The 19,080-nt window shown below is 45.6% G+C and overlaps 2 protein-coding genes across 7 annotated transcripts; one reads left to right on the top strand and one right to left on the bottom strand.

Annotated features, from left to right (window-relative positions):
- Nucleotides 1-1,463: 1,463 nt before the first annotated feature.
- Nucleotides 1,464-4,997, top strand: thoc6 (THO complex 6). Its single transcript, XM_080487376.1, has 13 exons — nucleotides 1,464-1,605; nucleotides 2,034-2,125; nucleotides 2,213-2,277; nucleotides 2,368-2,471; nucleotides 2,553-2,590; nucleotides 2,667-2,715; nucleotides 2,850-2,921; nucleotides 2,997-3,099; nucleotides 3,176-3,225; nucleotides 3,311-3,373; nucleotides 3,449-3,559; nucleotides 3,643-3,771; nucleotides 4,821-4,997. Exons 1-13 carry the CDS (start codon nucleotides 1,591-1,593, stop codon nucleotides 4,899-4,901), a joined length of 972 nt encoding a protein of 323 aa, XP_080343502.1. The 5' UTR covers nucleotides 1,464-1,590; the 3' UTR covers nucleotides 4,902-4,997.
- med15 (mediator complex subunit 15) lies at nucleotides 4,958-17,385 on the bottom strand. 6 transcript variants are annotated; one of them, XM_080487327.1, is made up of 18 exons: nucleotides 17,224-17,385; nucleotides 16,104-16,197; nucleotides 15,298-15,349; nucleotides 14,542-14,565; nucleotides 14,270-14,425; nucleotides 13,762-14,093; nucleotides 13,157-13,513; nucleotides 12,440-12,529; nucleotides 8,481-8,606; nucleotides 8,277-8,389; nucleotides 8,050-8,177; nucleotides 7,730-7,864; nucleotides 7,216-7,279; nucleotides 7,061-7,127; nucleotides 6,765-6,922; nucleotides 6,529-6,695; nucleotides 6,355-6,453; nucleotides 4,958-5,332 (listed from the first exon to the last, which is right to left on the bottom strand). In XM_080487327.1, exons 1-18 carry the CDS (start codon nucleotides 17,289-17,291, stop codon nucleotides 5,196-5,198), a joined length of 2,367 nt encoding a protein of 788 aa, XP_080343453.1. In that variant the 5' UTR covers nucleotides 17,292-17,385; the 3' UTR covers nucleotides 4,958-5,195. The 6 variants fall into 6 exon arrangements, with proteins under 6 accessions (XP_080343453.1, XP_080343454.1, XP_080343451.1 ...); XM_080487328.1 differs by having other exon boundaries at nucleotides 12,440-12,526; XM_080487325.1 differs by having other exon boundaries at nucleotides 14,527-14,565; nucleotides 17,224-17,378.
- Between the last annotated feature and the right edge of the window lie 1,695 nt (nucleotides 17,386-19,080).

Here is a 19,080-nt window from a genome sequence, read left to right as displayed (position 1 = left end):
TTGGGACATTTTAGAACGTTACAGTATAAAGTCTCGGCCCAATAAGCGTTAAACAAGATGATAGCAATAGAGAAGATGAAGATGAAGACGAGGGAGTTGTTGATGATGATGATGATGAAGGCGATGATGACAGCGATGATGACAGCGAAATTGACGATATTGACAATGATGATAACGTTGGTGATGATGACAATGATAGAAATAGAGATGATGAAGATGAAGGTGATGGAGATGATGAGAATAAACAAAAACTATGATGATGATGATGATGATAGCAATGGAGATGATGATGATGGTGTTGACAACGAAGGTGATGATGATGATGATGAAGATGATGATGATGATGATGATGATGATGATGATGATGATGATGATGATGACGATGATGGTGATAATGACGATGATGAATATAGCAATTGAGAGCAATTGAGAGGATTTAGATGAAGGTGATGGAGAAGATGATGATGACGACGACAACAACAATGATGATGATCGTTACGATGATAGCGATGGAGATGACAGTGAGGATGATGATGGAGACGAAGTTGAGTGATCCACATAGACGAGTGACACTGAGACCTTTTAATTCAAACGGTCACAGCGGCGCAGTGGTTAGTGTTCTCGGGTCATAGTGAGAGGTCGTGGGGTCAAGACCTCTTCTTTCTCTGTAGAGTTTGCATGTTGTGTGTGTGTGTGTGTGTGTGTGTGTGTGTGTGTGTGTGTGTGTGTGTGTGTGTCCTGTGATGGACAGGAGACTTGTCCATAAATGTATCCTGCCCTTGCCTGTAGTATGCTGGGATCAGCTCCACAACCCTGGATAAGAGATACACAGATAGATAATTTCAATGGAGCTGAGATGATTAAAAAAAAGAATAAATAAAATAAACTTCCTCTTTGAAAGAAATGATGAATTTACAGTGTGTTGACATGAAGTTTGCTCAGAAGACGTACAGGGACATAAGGTGGGAGAGGATGCAGCAGTGAGTTGGTCCTGAGCCCTGCAGGAGCAGGAGCAGTAGCAGTAGCAGTAGTCGAGGCCAAACGCTCGCCTCATACGCGGAGGTAGAGGTGAAACAACGCCCCCTGCTGGTGGTTCATGAAGTGTTCGAGCAATGTGAGATGTTCAGCAGCCTGAGTTCTTTCTTCTCAATTACATAAACTTCGTTTCAAAAAGCTTCAGTCTCTTCGGTTCATCTTCTGCATTTAATGTATTCACTTTATTTTACAAAAAAGGGAAGGATCACTTGTAATATCTGTATTAAACGACGAAATTATTCTGTTTGTTGTTCGGTGGTTCCAAATAAAGAAAAAAAAAACAGATACAAAGTTTCAGTCCTCCGTGTTTTTATTGGGGATTCGAATGCATTGAAGATGCTTCTATCTTGCTTCTAAAAGGCTCAAAATAATAAAGCATTTTCCGCCGCTTCCTTCAGACTACATATCCCAAGATGCAGCAGTCTCTCGCGACGTCATCTTCCCGCTTCTCACGCCGTCGCATTCCACTAATGGCTGCAGATTTTTGAGTTTTTCCAGTGTTTTTGTGCGTGTTTTCTTTGTTTTAGTGCAGGTGAAGGAGACTGAAGGAGCAGGATGGGTCCAGTCGAGGTGAAATAATCCCACGACACACATACAAACACTGCTGGAGGATTGTTTTGGAGAAAAATGCTCGCTCTTTGTTCGACAATGTTGCACATTTTCATTCATATACTGATCTGCTTTGTTTTCATACAGTGTCGATTTTTTTCTACTGACTATAATTCAGCTAATTTGACCGTAAACGGACCTTTTTACTGAAGCTGAAGCGAGCCTACTGCCTACTGCTTATTTAGGCTTGTGCGGAAGCTCCATGTATGTTTGAGTGTATAGTGGGTATATAGTCACTAAGCAATTTCTTTTGTTGTAACATTGACTCATGGCAGACTCCATTAGAAGTTAATCTAATTGGGCAACACAATGATTGAACATTTCGAAAAAGAGTCTCATGTTGTTTTCAAGTGTTGGTTGATACAGTTATGGTGTGTGTGTGCGTGTAGCTCCTCCACATGTCAGTCTTCTCCCAGAGTTTCTCCCCTTGTGGTCGATTCCTGGCTGCTGGAAATAATTATGGAGAGATCGCCCTGTTCAGGTGAGATGAAACAAACACACTGGAAAGGACTCCAGCAGCTGAATTGTGAAGCTTCAGACTAATTGTGTCTGTGTGTGTGTGTTTCAGTCTGTCTGCAGCTCTGAGTCCAGACGCCTCCGCACTAAACCATAAACCAGTTCTGACCTTCACAGGTGAGCTTGTTCTCAGACCGCCTGCAGCTCTTCTGCATGTGTTTTGAGGTTTTTCGTTCTCTGCGTTTACGTCCTTCCTGCACGTTTCAGCTCATGAGGGTCCGGTGTTCTCTCTGCTGTCCACCGACTCCCAGCTGCTGAGTGCAGGAAACGGAGAGATCAGCTGCTGGAGCTGGAACGAACTCATCAAGAAGGTCAGTTTAAGCTCTTTGATCTCAAACTCTGAATGAGCTGACCTGTGACCCCCACTGACCTCTGACCTCTTCTCTCCTCAGAACGTCAAACCTCTGTGGACCAAAAGACCCAACTACAAGTGAGAAGCGGGGTCAGAAATTCCCGCTACAGGTAAACCGTCTGCTCACTCTGACGTCCTTTAAATCTGTGTGCAGGTCCAGTTTAGAGATCCCAGAGATCAACTCCATGGTCGTCAACACCAGAGTGAGAAACACACACGTCTTCAACACACACACACACACACACACACACACACACACACACACACACACACACACACACACACACACACACACACACGGGCACACACAGAGTGACACTGTTGTGTGTTTTGTCAGGACAACAGTCTGGTGGTTGGAGGGGGAGACAACAACATCCACATCCTGGACCTGGAACATGGAGTCTTTAAGGTGTGTGTTCCGTGTTGGCAATGTGGTATTGTGTGTGTGTTACTATGGTAACTGTGTGTGTGTGTGTGTGTGTAGTCGGTCCTTCAGGGTCACACAGATTACATCCACTGTGTGAGTATCAGAGAGAGGGAGGGGGAGATCCTGTCCGGGGGCGAGGACGGCGCTGTGAGGATCTGGGGTGAGTGACGGCTGCTTTACTGAGGATGAAGGTGGTGAGGATGAGGATGGTGATGAAGGCGATGATCTGTTCACAGACTGCAGGACGAATCGGAGTGTTCACTGCATCGACGTCTACAAGTACGAGGTGAGAAAAACCTGCACTTTGTTTATCTGTCTGCTGGAGGACCGGGTGTGTTCATGTCGGCTGAAACAGGAAGTGTGTGTTTCAGGCGTGTGCGCGGCCTCAGCTTGGTAAATGGATCAGCTGTCTGACCACAGATTCTGATTGGATGGTGAGAAAATACACACGGTGCACTGAAGTCCCACTGGGCCGGAAGACATGCTGATTTGTACTTTTACTTGTGCAGCTGTGCGGGGGGGGTCCGTCTCTGTCCCTGTGGCACCTCCGCTCTCTGTCCCCCACCTCCGTCTTCCCTCTGAGGGGCTGCCAGCGACAGGTCGCCTTCTACCAGGACATGGTGAGGACCACTGTGCGATGCCTTCACTGGGCTGCCTTGTATCAATGTGCGTGAATATGATGCGTTTGCTTGCTGCTCCGTAGATCCTGGCGGTGGGCGACGGTGCGTTTGTGTCCCACTGCCTGTTGGGCGGAGAAGTCAAGAGTCAGATCCCCTGCACTCCTCAGAGCCTCAACACACTGCAGCTCAACACCAACAGCAACGAGCACCGGGTGAGAACCTGAACGCAGCTATGCTGCCTTCAAAACCACTTTGGCATTTTTTTTTCTTCTCCCCTCACCAGGTTGTTTCCAGGTAGAGCGATGATTCTTTAACTTCAGGTACAAATTATCCGCTGAATGCTACAGAGTGTACTCGACTTCATGTACCAGTGTAAAAAAGAATGCTTCACCACCAGTAAAACCAGTTTTAATAACCTTTGAATACAAATGTTGTCCTTTGTCTCAGTGCATAGAGCTACGAATACAGCTTCTTAAAAAAAAATAAAAAACTGAAAACTAATTTCAGCATTATGCCATTTTTACAACACAAGGAATTACAGTAGCTTTAAAAGGCCCTGTTTACATGATGTTTTAAGTGAAAACGCAGAGATTGTTTCAGAAGTTTGGAAAATGATGTAATGGCACGTTACGCCACTAGTGGGAGCAGCTTGTTTTTGTAATGAAACCACCTACACACTCCTATGGACAATGAAGTTGGATTGTTGTTACGGTGACTGTCGACCATGAAAGTACCCAGTCCCAGGAGAATATGGACTGAGAGTCATGACACGACAAAGGAAAACATTATCTATTGAGCATCTGCAGATGAACTAACTGCTATGGCGCATGAACAGTAGCAGTGTATCAGGAAAGGTGTTTTCCAGTCGGAGCGTTTTCAGTGGCTCCGAGCAGCGTTGTCGGGGGAAACATTCACCCAAAACTCAACAAACTTTTCCGTTTTCACCTGAAAACTGTGTAAACGGGGCTTCATTCTTCCACTTTGTAATCTCCGGCCGTACGTTTCAAACCCATGCTTTGGAGGAAAGTCTTTTAATGTATTTATTTTCCACATGAGTTCTTGCATGCATTTATCAGTAATGTTTTCATCCTGAAACTGACAAAGAAGTTCTTAAATGAAGGCGTAAAACCAAAGTTGTTTGACATTTTTAACTGCGTTTTAGAGTCAAGCTGTTGAAAGCAGTTACTATCAAGTATTCCGGGAGTAAAACCATGAAACGGAGGGATTAGTGTTTGATAAGAACGGTGTGTGTGTGTTTCAGGTGCTGACGGTGGGCGGCAGCAGCAGCCACGTCGATGTGTTCACCAACGTGTCGTACAAAGCGTTCTCGCTCAGCTTCTGAGGACAAACTCAAAATAAAACCTTTTTCTACCAAAAAACAAACCAACTCATTGTTTTGCTCTTTGTGTGAATGGATTCTGCGTTCGAGGGTTCAGACTTCGTCTCCGGGGGAAAACAAACAGGAGACAGACTGAACTCTGGAAACTGCGAGTCAACACTTTTATTGTTGTCATGGAAACAGGAACCGTTACAGAGCGGTGCTGGTGCGTTCAGGGAGCAGCGGGACAGACGATGGCGGCCGACGCCGCGTGCTGAGAGGAAACATGCCGAGTCTGGAGGTGAGGTGGGCGGGGCTTCAGGTGGCGGACAGACAGGCCTGCCGGACGCTCTGGGCCCAGGCGTCCAGCAGCTCCGTCACAGAGTGTTTGTCGGGGAGCTGCAGCAGCTTGGACGTCATGTTTCTGTGGACCGACTGCAGGAAGGAATTCGCTCCTGAAAGGTCGAGAACGAACGGCGTCATTTTATGTTTATTTACATTTAAAGTTATTCTGCCAGAAAAAAATCTTAACAATCTACTTCCCATTAAAAGGTCTCACTTCTGCACAGAGAATTAACCAACACACCAAAACAAGACCATCACCACTGGTTGACTAAATCGATGAAACTGTTTACGTTTCACTAACTGACGTCATCTTGGGAAACCTGCCGCAAGGGTTTCTGGGATATCAAAGATGGCGTCAGCTCCAACGACGATAAAACATTTGACCGATTTTGTCGGGGGGAAAAAAAAGCCATTCTTTCTCAAAAGAAACAGTTTTCAAGCCACGAGAAAACTCTTAAATGCTGTGAAACAAAGTAAATCCTTTTGCAAATAGAGATCTTGTGTCGGGATTTTTGCTTCGTGGGTCTTCGGGAGTTTCTGTGACGTTAACATGTCACCAAACCCGGGTATCTTCCGCAAAATATAAATGCCGGAAATACGAGTGGAAAGAGGAATTCCCTTCAGAAAGGTTTTGACAACAAATTAGATGTACGTCAAAAATAAAACTGGCTCCAAATTGTGGTTTTTCTCGTGTGGTAGAGGAACGTTTAAAAAATAAGGCGTCTCTTTCTTGAATAAAGACCACCTCATTTTTTCGGACACATTTCCTGGAAAACAAAAACAAAACTGGTTTGATATTCAGACCAATACCTACAACTGAAACTCTACATTTAACATCGTAAACAAACAAAAGTACAACTTAATTGTAACAACAAAAATGACCTAAAACAATAAGAATGGCTTTATAAACAACTACACTGTTCCAATCAACACTAAAACCTAAACAGGAAGTAACCATGTGAGGACATGGCTGCTTGTTTTATGTAAAGTACAATTAAAAAAACCCATTAAAAGTAGATAAGACACTAATAATTAAAGGCCATGTGATACAAGTGTATATATAAACCAACTAAATAGTGACTTGGAGACTTTATGTTGGGACAGACGATGTGTGGCGTGCGGCTGCTCTCACCGTACAGTTCGCCGTCGTCGGCCCAGAACGGACTCTGGAGCGGATAGTCGGCGGGAACGCTGAGCTGCAGCGGCGGAACACTCGGCAGGTTTTTATCATCTGGAAGAGGACAGAGACTCGTGTGAGCGTCTGGCCACGGTGTGGGCGGGGCCATGGTGTGGGCGGAGCTCTCACCCAGCCTGCAGACCAGGTGCACGGTGCCGTTGTTTGAGCAGAAGGACGGGTCCAGGTTCACCAGGAACTTGACGTCGAGACGGGCGACCTCGCCCTGCAGGATGTTGGGGATGGTCTGCCGCTCGTCGTCCTCGTGCTTCCTCTTCCTGCCCGACACGTTGGGACCCCTGGGGACGGCGACACAGTGAGCCTACGTCACACGGCGCTCCGACTGCCCCAGAGGAGGGGGAACCTACGTGATGGGCGGCCCGTGGATGGCGCTCATGGCGGGCGCGAAGGTTCGGTACAGCGAGTGGTTGAAGACTGGCGAGCGGATGTTGGCCATTACTGCGTCGAGCAGCGGCTGGCACAGGTACTGCTGCTTCGTGGGGACTGGAGGAGGAGGAGGCGTGGGCTGGAGGGGCGGAGACGAGAAGGTGGATGTTGAGGACAGACTTATCGGAGGACATGAGTGGGAGCGAGCCGGCTGATGCTACAAGGCTAACGTAGAGTTCGGTATAATAAAAAAAACCCCAAAAGAACAGGTTGTTACCACGGCCATGTCGTTCTTCAACTTCTCTAAAGCGATCTCACATTTCTGTAGCGTCTTCAGAGGACACCTGCAGGACACACACAATGAAACAGTCACTTTAAACTGAAAGGCTGTCACTGAGGGTGTGTGTGTGTGTGTGTGTGTGTGTGTGTTACCTGGTGTTCGGATCTGTCAAGATGTTCAGTAGACTCTTCATCTTACTCAGGTCCTTCTTTCTGTCTGAAAACACACACTGCAGTTTTTACAAACATTTCATCGCTGTGCAACAGCTGGTGATCGCATCACTTCCTGTTTTCACTGTTGCTTCTCACTCCAATCTTATCTACTGGAATCTTTCCAGCTCAATCTGGGCTCGTTCTCACCCCCTGAATGCAGATCGTTTCTATACTTGAGGACATCACACTAATTACCATTTACCAGCAGCCTCACTCTTAACATTTCCTAGCTTCGGTCCTGATGGCGAGGCTGACGAGTCCGTTTGAATGAAGACTTTGCTCAATTCAGAGTGAAACTTCCATTGTTGTGCCTGTTGATTTACTGTGTCGTGCAGAAAAACAACCGACTGCAGTGGTCATGTGTAGGAAAGCGTTCCTTTCCTGATGTGTCGTAAACAAACCGCCTCAACACGACCACGTTGGTGTGAAACAGGAGCTCAGACCAGCAGCTCACCTTCGTTCTTGTCGATCTTGTTGATCATCCGTCGCAGCGGCTCAATATATTTGGAGAGCTGCTTCAGTTTCTCCATGTACTGCTGGTCCTCCAGAGACGAGGCTCCGGCTGGACTCATCACCGAGCTGGGGTTACCTGAGGGGGCGGGGCCACAGAGGTCAGACTGGGGTCGACTCATGCACACAGTCATACAGTCACACCGCTGGATTACTGTCGTGTCAAGATGAGCTGTGTGGGTCAGTCTGAGGAAGATGCTCTATTATCCATTAGCCGAGATCAACTACGTGACACCAGCTGACAGGTGAGGTGGGCGGAGCTACCGGGGGTGTTGAGCGGTCCGGGGGAGGGGACTCCGTAGTTCTGTGGGGTTCTGGAGGTGGCCGGGCTTGGGGAGGGCTGAGGGGAGGGGCTGGGCTGGAAGCCTCCTGGCGACGGCGTGGGACCCGAACTGCAGAGAGGAGGCGCAGAGCGGTGAGCGGACCGGCGTAGGAAGGAGGTGGGGGGGGGGGGCACAGAGGAGGGAGGACCAGCGCCCCCCGTGTCTTACCTGGCTGAGTTGGGCTGAGAGGTGGGCGGCTGCGGCGAGGGCTGTGGGGGAGGGGGCATGGACTGTGGCGTCTGCACCTGGACCGGCGAGGGCATCATGGAGTGCTGCTGCACCTGTGGAGGCGAGCGGGTGGAGTATGGAGAAGGGCGGTCAGGAGCATGTTTCCACCATCAGGTAGCAGGAGGTCAGAGTCTGGACGAGTACCTGCTGCGTCATGGCCTGGGCCCCCACAGCGGCAGCGGCTGCTGCAGCAGCGTTGGGCGGAGGGATGGACGGGTTGAGAACCGCTCGAGGCAGCCGTGCAGGAATCTGCATCCCAGGACGAACCAGCTGCAGAGAGACACAGAGGCGAGAAGACATCCGTCCCATTACACCAGGGGTCTGCAATCTGTGGCCTTTCTGGAGAGGCTCCCTGAACCTTTCACAAAGTTAGACTCAAACACTTGATTTTGTTTTCATTTTATTGACACAACAAAAGTCATTTTCAAAAGGACTTTTAAAAGAGGCATAACTAAAATGCTAAAATCAGCTAAAACCACAAAAAATGGGGTTAAAAAAAAAAAAAAAAAACTCTGCTGGAACAACTTTATGAAAAATAAAATTTTGGGGGAAAAAACTGCAAAAAAAAAAAAAAAAAGCTAAAATAGTCAAGTTTGATTTGACAGAAAAGATTTGGCTCAAGCTCCAGTTACACAATATCACCACGACGTGGCGTAATGTGAGATTTGTTCTGAATAACTGTGCTATTTCTCTTGCCTCTTATTGACACGTGTGAGACTGTATAACAATTCCTGATTTTTGTTTTATCCAGCACACGTATGCATGCACGTGTACGCACGCACGGCTTCACAACAGATCAGTTTGTGACTTCTGTCCTGCGGCCCACAGGTAAAAATCTTAGACCATTAAAATTGTTATTTCAAAAGTAATTTTCAAGACTTTATATTGTTAAAATGAATTCTCTACAATATGGGAGCCTACAGGTCTGATCATCTGGCCCTGTTTGATAACATCCGAATACCAGAGTTTGGGAGGGTTACTTGTAAAAATGGAATCCATTATTAATGACCTGTTGAAAAAATTGAAAAACTATTACAAAATGACAGTACCAACTAATTTGAGTTACTTTTGGATTACTTAAATACAAAACATACATAAAAATGAGAGTAAAGAAGATTTGTCACTTGATCAGTAAATTTATTTCGAGAAAATAGAGAAACTGGAAATCAAAAGTATTCTTAAAATCAGGCGACAGTATTGAAATCAAAAAAGTACAAAAGGAAATCAAAACAAGTAAAGTGAACTGAAGGCACTACAGCTACTTTGAAGAACACATCATTATCCAATTCACAGAAAGGAGTCATTTTAATCTCCAAACAAATAAGAAAATGAATAATATTAAAGCCACACACTAAATTTGATGACCTGCGATTTAAAACAAGGTCTTAACATCGCACAACAATATCAGAATCTTCAAAGCAGCTATTTTCTTTTTTTTTTTATGGACTGGTGTTTCCATGTGAACAAACTGCAGGTTTACTTTTAATCCAAACCCAACCCGGGACAAAACCTTCTGTTGTAACGAAGCAGCGCGACTCGCTCCACGTCGTCGTCAGACATCCGACTCCGAGACGCGATAAAGACGTTTCCTCCGTACCTGAACAGACGTTCAACTGGAGCGCTGGACTGCAGCGTGGTGTTGTACTTCATGAAGAGCTGCCTCACCAGAGGAAAAGCATGCAGGGACTCCGTGGGCTTCGCGGTGTCGTCGAGGAATCTTCTCATCTCTTTTTCAGCGGTGCTTTTATTGGACCGGCTCTTCAAGAACACAAAGAACTCGTCATCGTTCTTGTCGGTGCCGTCACGTTCATCTTGAGGAGACGCTCGGGATTCCAAAGATTTTGCCTCGTCAACCATTGTTCGATGCATCTCCTCTTTCTCTTTAGCGGCGAGCCAGCAGGAGCCGAACTTTGGCGTGGTAGCCGTCGCCATCTTCGCATCGTGGCTGCTCAGTACAGCGCCAAAGTGCCTGTCGATCGCCTCGGTGAGCGCGGTGATGATGCCGGACGTATGGGTCGCGTCTGGCAGCTTGTCGGTGAGTTTAGACTTCAGGCTCAAGATGGTTGGAATGAGGAACCCAAGGTGGCGCTTCTTCTCGCGCAGCAAAAGATCGATGGACTGAGCGAGCGGCTGTAACGCCGCCACATACTCCCTGAGGAAGGTCAGCTGGTGAGGGCTCAGCCTCTTCACTCCCAGAAGTCGTGCAGCTGCTCTTCATTCAGCTCAATCACTTTGGAAACGGCTATATATTCAAAACACCATCTTGACACACGGAATGGAAACCTTCATGTTTGCAACGTCTTGAGCGGCTTCTGCCGCCGCCGCCGAGCTGCGCGTCTTCTTCCAAATGGACGCACACTTGGTCATTGCTCTTCGGTACACTTTGCGGGAGGGACCTTGTGATGCTGCTTCGTGCACTTCGTTGGTGGCGATAAGGCCGAGCGTGTGCGCGGCGCTTCTGTGATGAGGCGGGAGGATCAAACGAAGCTCTTCATCTCTCCCCTTCTTGAGAATGGCGCCCACGTCCACGAACTGGATTCTGTCTTGCACTTCCTCTTCTGCTGCCTTCTCACTTGTTTGAAACTCCTGGAACACTTTACCAAAGTTGCTTCCACTGTCGGTGACTGTCGCCGTTACTTTGTGTTGGATTTTGTACTCGGCGTGGATTTCAAAGAGTTTTGCCGCAATAAGATCAAACGTGTGTCGTCCCTTCAGCCGCACACAGGCCAGGGCCGCAGACCTCCTCTCCATCGTCTGCTCCTCAATCCAGTGACATGTCACACCAAGGAAGCTTCTGCTATGAGCCGTCCACAAGTCTGCTGTGGTGCACACGTACGTCACTTTCTCAAGTGTTGAAATCAAAGCTTGTGTCATTGCAGAGAATTCCCTGTCGACACGCTGGACGAGAGTCTTTCTGCACATGACGGTTTTGCCGCTGCCGATTCCCTCGACGAGCTTCTTAAATGAAGGTTGCTCCACCAAGGACAAGGACTGAACATCATCAATGATGAATTCAAACACGAGCCTATCGACAACGCTTTGGGATGTGAAGTGTTGCACGATTAGACGTTCTGGTCCCGCTTCATGTTTTGCTTCGTGGGGTTCCTCACTCATCTCCAACTCACCAGTGTCTTCATCAGTCAGGAGCAGGTAACTTTGTGGTTCCTTCTAGAAAATACAAAATTCACAATCAATGAAAGTATTCAGCTGTGAATCAGACCAGAGGCTATAACCCAAATGAAATCCTGGCGGTGTGGGTCGATGAGCTGGATGTTGCTCCAATGCAGAATCTTTATCCATATCAAGCCTTTGTGACGATCTGATTGAGGGGGTCGACGTCCATGTAGAGCAGCGGTGGTGACAGTACAGCCACTTGATGTTAACTTGAGCGATCCGCGTTGAGTCAACTTCCAGCATCGTCTTCCACAGTCCCCTGGAGTTCTTTATGAAGTTAATGTTCCAAACATCCCAGTATCCATGTGTGGCACCAAGTTGTCGACTTTCATGTAATTAATCCAGACGGTTCACAGGTTGGTCAACCAGTTGCTGGAGTTTGGCTCCTGTGGTATTAGTACCAAGTCCTTTCTGTGCCTTGCTCATGTACTGGGCCATGTGCCCGTTGATCATAACTGCTATGATGCCTGACATGGGCTTCCATGTTGTGCAGAGACATGTTATGGATGGGACGGGTCCCTTTCTAGGGGAGTCTTTCATGATTTGGACAGTTGTACTCTGGGTTAACCACTGTGGATGGATCCCATCCCTTAGCAGATGGTTAAAAAAAAACAAAAAAACAATTTTTTCTTCTTTATGATTGGGATCAGATTCTTAAAGATTTGTACGTCTTTATTCTGTGACGGACACATTTATAACTGCGACTCTTCCACCATCTGCATGCTTCCATCTCCAACATCGCAGTGATTTTTTAAAATTCTGCATTTAATATTTTGAAGCACTATGAAGAATCTGCAAACACAGCTGGTGGCAGATGTGTGGTTGACAACAATCAAATGGAAACCGCTCTGTTTTTATCGTTTCAGAAGGTTAGATTTTACACAGCAGAGGCTCTGGGCCCTGTGAGGGTGTGGGTGGTGCTCACTCACCTGTCCGGGTACGGAGGCTGCATTGAGCTGTGCCTGAGCCGCCGCCTGCTGCTGCTGGGCCTGCTGCTGTTGCAAGGCTGCACGGGCCTGCTTTCACACACAGACACAAAACACACTTTATTATCATGTACACCCATGTTTCCTCCATTTTTTTATCAGTAGCAAATGAAAATGTCACAAATGGGACGGATACAGATGTGGCTTCTGTCTGTTTTGATTACATGTGTAATTTGATATGTATGCAGGGAGCTTATGGCTGTGTCGCAAAAAGTAATACCAACTGCAGGGGCAGTGTTGAGCAGTATAGCTCATATGCCACAGGAGAAAGCAACAAAGAAGACTACACCACAATCAACGTTACTCAACAAAGAAGCTTCAAATGTGTTAACAGTTTAGAAACTTCCTCAATACCAAAGCTAAAACATTACAAAGTATTTCCCCAAACCAATATTTATATACTACAAGAGAGAGAAATACTTATTTTAGCAGTTTTGAACCCAGTTTGGATTAGAAATGTTAAACCAACACGATGCACTGCCCTCCACTGGATGATTGTTATAAACCCATGTACTAAGTTAAGCGAGTAAAGGGAGCAAATTTGGATCTTGAGACGACCCCTGATGTAGGTCTCCACCCTACCTGAAGAGGACAGCACACCATGGACTCAGACTTGAAGCTCAAAGGAAAACATCGCCTACAAGTGGGAAGCAGCCTCACCTGGAAGGCCTGAATCTTCAGCTGCTGCTGCTGCTGTTGGCTCAGAGAGTTGATGGGGACGTGCTGAGTGTTGCTCATCTGTCCAGCCAGAGACTGAGGAGCCATGCCGGGCTGCTGCTGCTGCTGCTGAGAGTGTGGAGGCATCTGACCAGGCTGAGCCTGGACCTGCTGCTGCTGCTGCTGCTGCTGCTGCTGCTGCACCATGTGCTGGATGGACTGAGCCTGCACCTGAGCCTGAGCCTGAGCCTGTGCCTGTGCCTGTGCCTGTGCTTGCGCCTGTGCTTGCGCTTGAGCCTGAGCCTGCTGCTGGAGCTGCAGCTGCACCATCTGCTGCTGCTGCATCCTTGTTTGGTGCATCTGTGGAGACATGAACGAGCCACCGCTGTCAGTGTACAGAAACATGTGAGCTCAGAGCCGATCCAGCGTGCTCCTCAAGTCGCAGATCAAATCAGTACGTCAGGATGGAGCTGTGAGCTCATAGGTTGAGTTCAAGTGTTTGTACGTCTGTTGAGGTGTCTGTTGGCGTGTAGCGGTACAATCAGGTGCGCTCAGGTGTCAGCAGGTTGATAGTTTTATTTGGTACACAGTTGTTTTGAGGTGAGCACCTGATTCTGCTGCTGCTGGTTCTGTGCCTGCTGCTGCTGGTTCTGGTGCTGTTGCTGCTGGTTCTGGTGCTGTTGCTGCAGCTGCTGCTGTTGCAGCTGCTGCTGCTGTGCCCGGAGCTGCTGCTGCACCTGGAACTGCTGCTGGATGGCGGCGGCGTTCTGCTGCTGCTGCATGGCACTCTGCTGCTGTTGCTGTTGCTGCTGCTGTTGCTGCTGCTGCTGCTGTTGCTGTTGCTGCTGCTGTGCCTGCTGGAACTGTTGGAACTGCATAGACTGCATGGACTGCTGCTGTTGCACCATCTGCTGCATGGGCATCTGGCCTGGGCCTCCAACTGAAGCGGGAGCAAGAGGCAGGTGAGTACCGATCAGACGCGCACCCACACGAACAGACACACACCCACACGCGACGTGCTGAAGCAGAGAAGAAGAGCAGCCCTGATCAGACGCAGCGAGCATCCACCGGACGCTCTGCACATTTGCAAACACGCCACACCGAGAAAACACTCACGGGCTTGTGGGTTTCCAGCCACCCCTGCCATGGCATGCGGGCCAATCTGCATCGGCCCCATGGCCCCCATGCCCCCCACTGGAGCGCCGGTGGGGCGAGGCCCCATGCCAATGGCACCCGGGCCCCCTGTCAGGTTAGTCAGGGCATTCATGGGATCTAGCAGAAGGGTAGACAACAGACAATATTACGCAGCTCCGACATGCACAGCAGGTAGAGATAGAACAGAGGGCAGAGGGCGGAAGAGAAAAGACCATGACCAGAATTCGCCTTACCAGGACCTCCAAGAGCCTTCTTATCTGTGAGGAGACACACAGCGACAACTCTGATTACAGCAGGCTCAGGTGTCTGAGAGGAAAACTTCTGAATAAAACATCAGCTTCAAATCAGAGCCACAAAACCCAAGAAGGACTCGGGTACTGGATCAGTTCAAATGAGAGCCACAAGCCACACTTTAAGCCTTAAAAGAGTCTGAAAGTGAAAGTAAGCTGAATTTCATATTTATTTGCAGCCAAGTTCATGAAGTTCTAAACAGTGGTTATTTTTCTAAATCTGAACTCCATGTTGGGCATTGACAAAAATGTCAACCACATGTAATACAAAGTTTTATACCTGCTTAAAAACGGGGTTTTTTTCTCCATATAAAATTATTTTGATGTGCAGTCAGTGATCGTCTGTTCCAAGGATTTTTACTGAGCAGTTTCATCATAAAGACAAAATGTAAAAATGCACCAAAATCAATCTTCTCATCCATCATTGGGTTGATGATACGATAAATGATCAGAGTCATGAGAGAACTGGATAATAGCATTTTTTAATGGCACGTAATGCAAAATGGTTCCTAAAAAGTTCAATTGAATGGTGATTTACTACGCTGTAATACAAAAAAAATACAAAGAGTATTTCACGACAAAAAAGGTTTAAAGAAATGCGTCTATGCTCAGTTTAACGTACACACATGCGGTTTGATATTTTCTCTCATTTCGTTTGTGTAAATTCATTGTAATCTGAGTTTGGAGTTTCACACTCACGGATGTCTCTGAAGTGGATGATGAGTCGAGCCACCAGTGACAAATATTCCTCCTGAAGACAAAACATCAGCACAAAGACACTAAATCAGAAACTAGGAAAAGTATTTTTTCAAAATATCATCACTTTCACACTCTGCTCGACAAGTATGAAGAAGGTGGCTCCCGAGCATGTGCAGTTGTATTCAGGGAGCATTGCAGACTCAGTCATCCAGTTCACTTGACAACAATTTGATGGAAACTGTTTGATTTTTCTAGTTCAAGAAAAGTTAAACATTTTATATCAACCATAAGACATTAAAGAAGTTGTAGTTGTCATGTAGGGCCACTAGATGGCGTAACTGTAGGATATAAACATATTTGCACCTTTTAGCTGCTCTTCATCATCATATATATCTCAGTAAGCAAAGTCTCTGATGGGAGACAATGGTGAAGTAAATGGTAATTGCACTTTGTTAGATTCACTGTGTAATCCTCCATTGTTATTGATCTTCTTGCACAAGTGGAGCCGTTTCCAGTGCCATCATCATCATGTAAACAAGGCACGAAATCACTAAAAGGTTTAACAGTTTCTCCTGTAAAACTGGGTCTAAACTCAGCTGAAAGAGACACTGAATATTCAGGTAATGGGAAATACATGCTGCAGAGTTGCAACTTACAGCCTGAGTTCTACGACTAGTTCCACCTGCAGATCAATTTAACGTGACAGGACAGTTCATCCAAACATATCAGACTCAAACAATCTGAACTGAATGAAACAAAGAAAAGAAATAGGCTGCTGGAAGGCGCACAGATCCTGAAAGACTCACCCTGGTTTTGGCTTTGACATAAACATGGTTCTCCATGTCTGTGCTGGACTTCTGTGTGGTGTTAGCAGTTCCTGCCTTCCTCATGGCATCCTCTCTACAAGGGGAAACACACACAGCTGTTAAAGCAGTAAAAGGGTTTGTACAGTTGCACAGAATGTTTTTCTCAACAAATGTTATCAACTCTTGGGATCTATAGACAAGACAAATCCAAACATTTTAATTGAAAGTGAAGTATTAGGAATAAACGTACTCTCTTAATTCAAGCTGCATGGATATATTCTGAAATATATCATTTTACACACATATAACCTCTCACATGGCCTGTCCCATACAGAGTAATCATGTTAGATTGAATGTCAGACACTGATGGTTTACGCCACCAATGTAATCCATGATTTATAAAAATTAGAACTCCTCCCCTGCTAGTTAAATCATTTTAATAGAAGTGTATGCGCATTATGTAACTGTTACACTCCTTTAAGTCATTTTCACCTCCAAAAATGTGTTTTCATGTAACAATTGTTATCCCATGTATTAGGGTTCTATTGCTAAAAACTAGTCTGGGAAAAGGTAACCCCTGATTACCACAAATCCAAATAAAGGAGACACTAATTCACTCATATGAAGTGACAACATTGAATGTGAATCTGAGTTTCGTTTGCGAAAACAGTATGTTTACTGTGCGTTAGAAATCATTATTTTTACTGAAATTCCCAGCTCCAACTGGTGGTGTCAATAATACAACTTCTTTACAGTGATTTTCTCCTGAATATCGTGCAGATTTCTCTCAAGGAATGACGAAGATTGATTCATGATTTCAACAGCAGCTAACGGATGAAAGAGCGTCTGTAGCTTTAGCGGCTAATCGTGCTAAGACTCAAAACAACAATTTCCACGTGCTTTAGCGCAGGAATAAAGAGCTAGCCGTCACTTTCCACGCCGTGTTTTGTATCGCTATGTTGGACTTTTGCTCGGTGTGTTTTCCCATTTAGTTAACGAATTTTTAAATCCCACATTGACGCGCCGTTCCTGCTTATCTGGGCTAGCGGTTAGCTTAGCTTAGCTCCTGAACCCCAGAGAAACACCTCCAAAAAGAGTCAATGAAACGGGTTTTTCTCACATCTGAGCGACGACTTTCTGTCGGAACTGTGGGCTCCTCCAGTCGCTGTCCGGTCCCGGGACTTCCATGACAATATTTCGGATCTTATGACGGATTTCTCTTCTCAAACTTTCAATGTTTTCTCTTTCCCTCCGTCCTTCTTCGGCCGCTCGCACCGTATTGACGACTGCGTGGTTTCTGTTTAAGAAAGGTACCGCCCCCTGCTGGCATCCCTTGTACGCTGCATTTAATAACAATCCGCTTCCTGCTGGTCGCTTCAGTACACTGCAGGTAATACAGTTTTTTCCATTTGCTAAAACACAATTTTGCAAACTTGGCTGGTTTCATCAAAACACTTAAAACAATTCACAAAACCACACACGCAAACTGTAAAATACCTCATATATCCTACAAAATGAAGCACTGCAACCAAAACTACACACAGAATTATCAAAATCAAACTTCTGTACCAAGTGGCACACACTTCATTCATTTTTGTCTGACTAACTACACACTGTTGGGCAAAATGAAAAACAATAATCTTTAGTATACTTTCCAATAATACTTAAATAATTCAAACTGTAGAAATGTCTTCATATTGTTCACACGCACAGAAGCATTTGCAGATACACACATGCTGTTGATACATTTACTTTTTTAATTTTCCACCAAACTAGCCAGAGCATACCTTTCACCACAGTGCTGAAAACCACCCAATATGGTGTTTTCCAGTACACTGGGAAACAATGTTACATGTAGTGTACTGCGTACTGTAGTAAATATTGTACCTCCACATGTGCTCGTCTTAGCTCTTTGCTCTTTTTAAAGTTTTTCTCAAAACTCACATTATAAAGTAGTTTCATTCTCATTTCGTTTCACTTGAGAATTTGAGCCAATGTGGACAGACTGACTTGTTGAATGTTGTTGAACATGGTGTTGTTGTGGTTGATATGGCTTTGAATTTCTTATAATCTGATTTCATTATTTTCCAAAATCAAATTTACAAATTACAGAAACTCCCTCTTTCTCTTCCTCTATCTGCAATGTTGTAAAAAAAAAAAAAAAAGGTTCTCAGCTATGGTCTTGAAACAGTGTTTACTTCCTGATTGAAGTGGTAACAATTAACCATTGTGGTGTTTCGCCAAGTTTAACATATTTTTGTCAAACATGTGACTTTATGTCAGATTGTTGTGTCTTATGCAGAGAACCGTGTTCAGTGCATTAATAAAGTCCCATTTTGAATTGCAAAATGTGTGTAAGCAGATAATGTGTTTAGAGTTTTGAAGACTTAAGAAGAAGCTTTGCTCTCTGTGCGTCATTATTCACAATTGTGCTTTGCATGTCATTTTAGTGTGTTTACAATGGGAAAAAACGGTAACAATCTGCCCTCTATTGGCCGCTTCAGTACATTGCAGGTAATAACAATCCGCCCTCTGCTGGCCGCTCTGGTACACTGTAGCTGTAAACTGCACTTAAGAATACAAAATGTATTAATAATTTAATCATTGTATTAATTCCAAGAGGGAAATCCTTTTACAGCGTTGCTCCCCACAGTATGGAATATAATAAATAGATCAGGCTGTAAAAATATCAAGTATAATATGTAATTGGCATTAAAAACCCAACAGAAACACTATTTACAAGAAAGACTTATAGAGTGTGATGGCCACAGGAAGGAAGGATCGTTTTGTGTCTTTTTTGTGTTGTTTTTGATTTGTTTATCAGTGTAAATTTTTTGGGAGGCTTCTTGCTCATCTGCATTGGACGTTTCTGTGCCGTTTTAGACATTTTCTTATTGAGTGTCTCCTGTATGTAATTGTGTGTGTGTTCAGTTAATTATCAATGATCTTTTTAGGGGCCATTTGTGGCATTGTTGTC

The sequence above is a fragment of the Lipophrys pholis genome (genome assembly GCF_963383615.2).
Source record: "Lipophrys pholis genome assembly, chromosome: 19".
Taxonomy (NCBI): domain Eukaryota; kingdom Metazoa; phylum Chordata; class Actinopteri; order Blenniiformes; family Blenniidae; genus Lipophrys; species Lipophrys pholis.
This window is presented reverse-complemented; position numbering and strand designations above follow the sequence as displayed.

What these genes read in the sequence shown, in the direction of transcription:
- thoc6 (XM_080487376.1), top strand. An exon ending in ACCAGTTCTGACCTTCACAG is followed by an intron (nt 2,278 to 2,367) that starts GTGAGCTTGTTC and finishes TGCACGTTTCAG; the next exon opens with CTCATGAGGGTCCGGTGTTC. An exon ending in TCGACGTCTACAAGTACGAG is followed by an intron (nt 3,226 to 3,310) that starts GTGAGAAAAACC and finishes TGTGTGTTTCAG; the next exon opens with GCGTGTGCGCGGCCTCAGCT.
- med15 (XM_080487325.1), bottom strand. Translation starts at nt 17,291, where the DNA reads ATGGAAGTCCCGGGACCGGACAGCGACTGGAGGAGCCCACAGTTCCGA. An exon ending in TGAAGATTCAGGCCTTCCAG is followed by an intron (nt 12,530 to 13,156) that starts GTGAGGCTGCTT and finishes TGTGTGTGAAAG; the next exon opens with CAGGCCCGTGCAGCCTTGCA. An exon ending in TTGACAGATCCGAACACCAG is followed by an intron (nt 7,128 to 7,215) that starts GTAACACACACA and finishes TGTGTCCTGCAG; the next exon opens with GTGTCCTCTGAAGACGCTAC.